The sequence below is a fragment of the Montipora capricornis genome, chromosome 7 (assembly GCF_036669925.1).
Source record: "Montipora capricornis isolate CH-2021 chromosome 7, ASM3666992v2, whole genome shotgun sequence".
In the NCBI taxonomy this organism is placed as follows: Eukaryota; Metazoa; Cnidaria; class Anthozoa; order Scleractinia; family Acroporidae; genus Montipora; species Montipora capricornis.
Window position 1 is genome coordinate 29,852,302 of NC_090889.1, and position 5,000 is coordinate 29,857,301.

A 5,000-nucleotide genomic window follows, 5' to 3' on the forward strand; every position below is an offset into this window, starting at 1 on the left:
TTTGTTTGTCACATGGTTTCCTGCGATTACCACCGGCTTAAACCGATTTGAATTCTGATAGGTCACATAAGCCCCGTTTTTACGCTCTAAATTTTACAAATAAGCAAGTCAACAACATTGTCATACAAAAATTAATGCGTATTTCCGAAGATCCTACCTCTAAGAGATGAGCCGTCAAGGGTTTCCACAATACACGAGCACGGTGAAGATTATTTAAACCCGTTTCCAAAAGCTTGGCAACAGCAAAAAGAGACGGTTCCTGGGAATAACCAGAAATATCGTAGGAAATAATTCCTGGATGGAAGGACCAACTTGAATAGAAACGGCAAGTTTGATAAGAAAGCTTATGGTGCTGTGGAGATGGGGATTAAAGCAATACATTGGGTACGATATAAAATTATGTTGATAAGGTTCTATGGTCGTAGGTTATCGATTCAAAAGCTAACGTTCCAGAAAAGCCCTTAATTTTGACAAAGCCGAAAACTTTTCCAGAAATTATGTTATGAAATATTGTTTATACCCGGTGATGTGTTAAGTTTGGAGCCTGCGGGCTGTATACAGAAAAGAACAATTTATATCTTAACACAAAGGAGGGATTCCTTTCTATCTTCAAATGTTGGCCATGTGACAACTGTATTTCAACAGCATTAATTATTGGAGTGTAACATGAAGTGCTGCTATGTTTTCCCGGTGAACCAACCGAGCATTCGCCCTAGTAATGGAAATGGGGACCACACAAGGAAAATACTCTTAGAAACTCTACAGACAGGGGGTAAACATAACAGCGGTAAAGTTACACTCCAATTGTTAATTCTGTTCATTATATTAACACAGCAACGCTAAGAAACCAAACTGGAAAGGAGAAGACCGGCTGACTATTTACGAATCGTGTCGGAGGTCAATTCGGGACCACCTATGACAAATCGAATCGGTGTTCTGAGCGGGATTTCACCCGAGCCACCCGCATGAAAATTAAGCGTCTTAATACACGCCGCTACCCGAAACAAGGCAAACGTGGCTAGCATTTCTAACCTTATTACTCTGTGCTTGCTCCATTGATGTGGTAGACAATCTGCACAAGGCATCGACCAGATGATGAAGCGCCACGTCATCCAGATACCTGGCAGAGAAAGGGAGAAAAGAATCACAAAGCTTGAAAAACCAGGAAATAGAACGGCTTGTTTTTCGCTGTCGGTCCGCTCGGTGATTGGTAAGCAAAGTTATGCCCACTTAAAACAGCCTTACGTTCATTTTCCCGCGCTCACCTCAAACCTCCACTTTCGTTCATTGCTGATTGTCATTGGTTGTTGGTATTGCTTGTTAATCTGATTTTACTGATTGGCCAAAAACATTCCGTTTCTTTCTCGACCAATCAAAGATCACAAGACCAAAACAGCTTGTGACTTGCTTCCACGCGTTTTCCCGTGCTTCAACTCTGATTAATTAATTTATTCCCTCGTTCTTTCCCGCGCGTTTTTTTAAATCACGCACTTAGTTCCGGCTTTATGACGCGGCCTCGAGCTCTGAGACCTGATTGGTTCGTTTCATTATTTTCTCGTTGTAGGCACCGGGTTCATGAATCAATTTTGCAATTTCTTACAGATAACGCACCGTTTTCGGTGTTACGAAAAAATGGAAGACTAGCAAAAAAAAAAAAAAAAAAAAACCCAGCATATATGTAAAGCGCTCAACGCACCTCGAGGTTTCAAAAAGCCTTGATAAAATAGCAGCTAACACAGGAAGTTCAGCCATCATCGCTTGAGTTATAACCTAACAACGATAAAACCAAACAGATTGTTAAAATTCTTCCATGGAAGTTTTTATCTTACAAGAAACTTTTCTTCTCACTAGCTTTTGCTTATTTTCATAGCAATACGCCCGCACTGTTTTACATGTATTTAACTTGCGAGAATGCTAAGAACGTTTTCAGGCTAGATTCGCAGAAAAAGGAACTATGAGCCTACAACCGTGAAAAAAGATTCGTTGGGACAGTTATGCATAACTCGTAATTATCATTGATGGCACCAGAAGTTTGAATCCGCGCGACTGTTTGCTTCAAGCGCTAATATGTGCAAGAATTTTGTGTATGATTGTAGGCTAAATATATATATGTTATTTACCAGCTGGGAGGTCCGAATAACGAAAAACTGTGACCGAGGTATTGAAAATGCCAGCCGAGGCCGCAGGTCGAGGGCCGCTTTTACAAGACCGATGTCACAGTTTTTCGCTGTACGGACCGACCCTTAGCTGGTAAATAAAGTATTTATTTTTTTCCTCTCTCTCTCTCTCTCTCTCTCTGCCTCTCTGAAATCACTTTTTTAATTGTTGACTCGCACCGCGCTTGATAGCGAGTGCAGTAAGCGACTTACAAACTGAACGTTTCAAACAGAAATATTTTTGTTTAAATTGCATTTCCACGCCTCTTGTCTAATAAAAATCTGTTTTGAAACACTTTGGTCGTTTACCGCCAGAAATACGTCTGCGTTCGCAGGCTAACTGTACAGCGGGCTGTACTGTAGAATACGACCCGCTAATTTAGCCAATCACAGCGCACGTACTATCTGAGAGATACAATAGGAGACAATAGTTTAAGATGATTGGATCATATGAAACAAGAAAAGTTAACCTTTTTGACAAATGTTCTTACTAAGTTAGGTGCTTCGCTCGTAGGTATTGCCTTTAATGTCCCTCCCGCTGATGGTTTCAGACCCAGTATCCAAGTGAGATGCTGAAAGAAAGGAAAAAATTAACATACCGATCTTTCGATTGCGAGGGCCGAATCATATTTTAAAACTCGTCAGAAATAGTTGGTCTGTAAAAATGCCTTGGCTTCAGCAAAGGATATGTACAGAGTAAACTTCATGTTATGAGTTCCGATGGAGTTCTATTTTCTCAGTGAGCAATTCTATTTTTTAACCCAGCCTTGTAGGGAGAAGTTTCTAGTGTTCACAAGCTCACCTGTAATGTGGTCAGAACCATGTGCCATGCAGTACCCAGGATGCCACCGTGGCAGTGCGCAAGACTCAACAACGAGCGCATACACTGAATATTCTTTGCTGTTAACTGAAAGAAAGCAAAATCCTTTGACATACTCTTCGCCTGTACAAAAAGGAAAACCGCCATAGAGCAGTACCTCTTGTGGCGTTTGCAAATCTGCAAAAAGGTGGTTCCATAAAGGCGATGTTACACGAGCCGATTTTTAACGCAACATTGTTGCGTTACAAGTTGTCTGGTGTAACATGGCACACAGGGCGATTTTTAACGCAGCATGTTACATGTTTTTGAATCGCTTTTAAAACGCTTCCCGAATTTTGTTGGAGTTGGTGCGTGTAACACCCCCGCTGTTGACTTTTAACGCAACATCGTACTAGAATGCACCACGGAGAACAGAAATAAGTCACGTCGACAGTCACGTCAACAGCGTCCGCCATATTTTTCGCCTGGGATTTGTCGCACAGGAGCCTGGGCTCAAACGTTCAATGTTGCGAGCAATGTTGTGTTTAAAATCGACTCGTGTAACATATCGTTGCCGCAACAAAGTTGCGTTTAAAAGTTGTCTCGTGTAACATGGATTAAAAATCGGCGTTAAAAATCGGCTCGTGTAACAACACCATAAAACTGTGCTAGGAACTATCTCTCTGTGGTTTTCTTTTTAACCCTACTACGCGCAGTACTATTAGTTGTTGGTATTTTGATCATTCGTGGAATAGAAATCTCTGGACAAGGGGTCACTCGACATCTTTCCACACAACACTCTGCACAATAGGCCATTTCTGAGTTCAAGTCCGCCTACTCTTCAAAGCGAGTCTAAGTGCGAAGTTTTTGTGATGTTAATTAGTTCTACGTTACATATCAATGAAAACTAATTTTCATACGAAAAACTTCGCACTCAGACTCGTTTTGAAAAGGAGGCAGACATCAATATTTTTCAGTTTTCAGTCACGTGATCAGTAACCTTGTTTTTCCAGAAGGATTAGTTGGGGACAACAACATGGCCGCTGTGACGTCAAATGGCAACACCCTATACTCTTAAAAATAGAAGAGTAACCAGGTTTTGGAAACATATTCATGTAAAAAGGTGTTCTGTGGTTAAGAAAAATTTTAAAAAGTAAGCTTTCGGCTTCCATACTAAAGCCTTTAAAAACTAAGATGTAAATGCGCGAGATGAAAATATATACAGAATCATGGAAGTGTGAAAAAATTGTAAAAATGGTAAAAGGGGGAAAAAAAGCGCTAATCTAAAAGAACAGAGTATTAATTCCCTGCGCCGATTGTTCCTGGAGCTACATTGGTGACACTGGAAGGTGTTTTTCAACGAGAAAAGAGGAACACACTTGAAATGTAAATATATGTAAAACTGGCTCTAACATTGCAGCTCATGCTTCGCGTAACAATCACTCTATGGACTTCCACTTCCGCATTCGAAAAACTTTGGAATCTTGACACACCGCTAACACTAATGAAGCAGACAATAACTCCAAGCCTTTGCCAAAACAACACTCTATTCTTTTAGATTAGCGCACTCTTTCCCATTTACAGTTTTTACAATTTGTTTCACACTTCCATTCTGTATATATTTCCATCTCGCTCATTTACATCTTAGGACACTTTCCATTTAGCAGAACTGACCAGCCAGACCGGGTATTTAGAAGAACTAACTCTACTATGCCTTCAAATTGACACACTTCGAGGATGAAATATACTTCCCCCAGAAAAGTGCGAGGGATTATCATGCAAGTGTTCCTTCAAATTGTTGCATTTTCTTTGCAAACTGACTGGTCTGGCTGGCCAGTTCTGACAAAAGGAAAGCGCCCTTAGTTTTTAAAGGCTTTAGTCTGGAAGCTGAAAGCTCACGTTTTTCAATTTTTCTTAACCAGAGAACGCTTTTTGATATGAATATGCCACTATCCTCTGGCTAGCATAATTTGGCATCACTTCACCAATTGACTCCAACGATTGATCATTATGCAACTTCACCTTACATTTTCTCTACACAATTA

The 5,000-nt window shown here is 40.5% G+C and overlaps 1 protein-coding gene across 1 annotated transcript in view; it reads right to left on the reverse strand.

Moving 5' to 3' along the window:
* The window catches only part of LOC138056844 (protein MON2 homolog), a 36,507-nt gene that overhangs the window by 16,257 nt on the left and 15,250 nt on the right, over nucleotides 1-5,000 (reverse strand). The window contains 5 exon segments of the mRNA XM_068902757.1: nucleotides 158-259; nucleotides 1,033-1,120; nucleotides 1,697-1,770; nucleotides 2,648-2,728; nucleotides 2,959-3,063. Coding sequence (XP_068758858.1) covers nucleotides 158-259; nucleotides 1,033-1,120; nucleotides 1,697-1,770; nucleotides 2,648-2,728; nucleotides 2,959-3,063 — 450 coding nt within the window.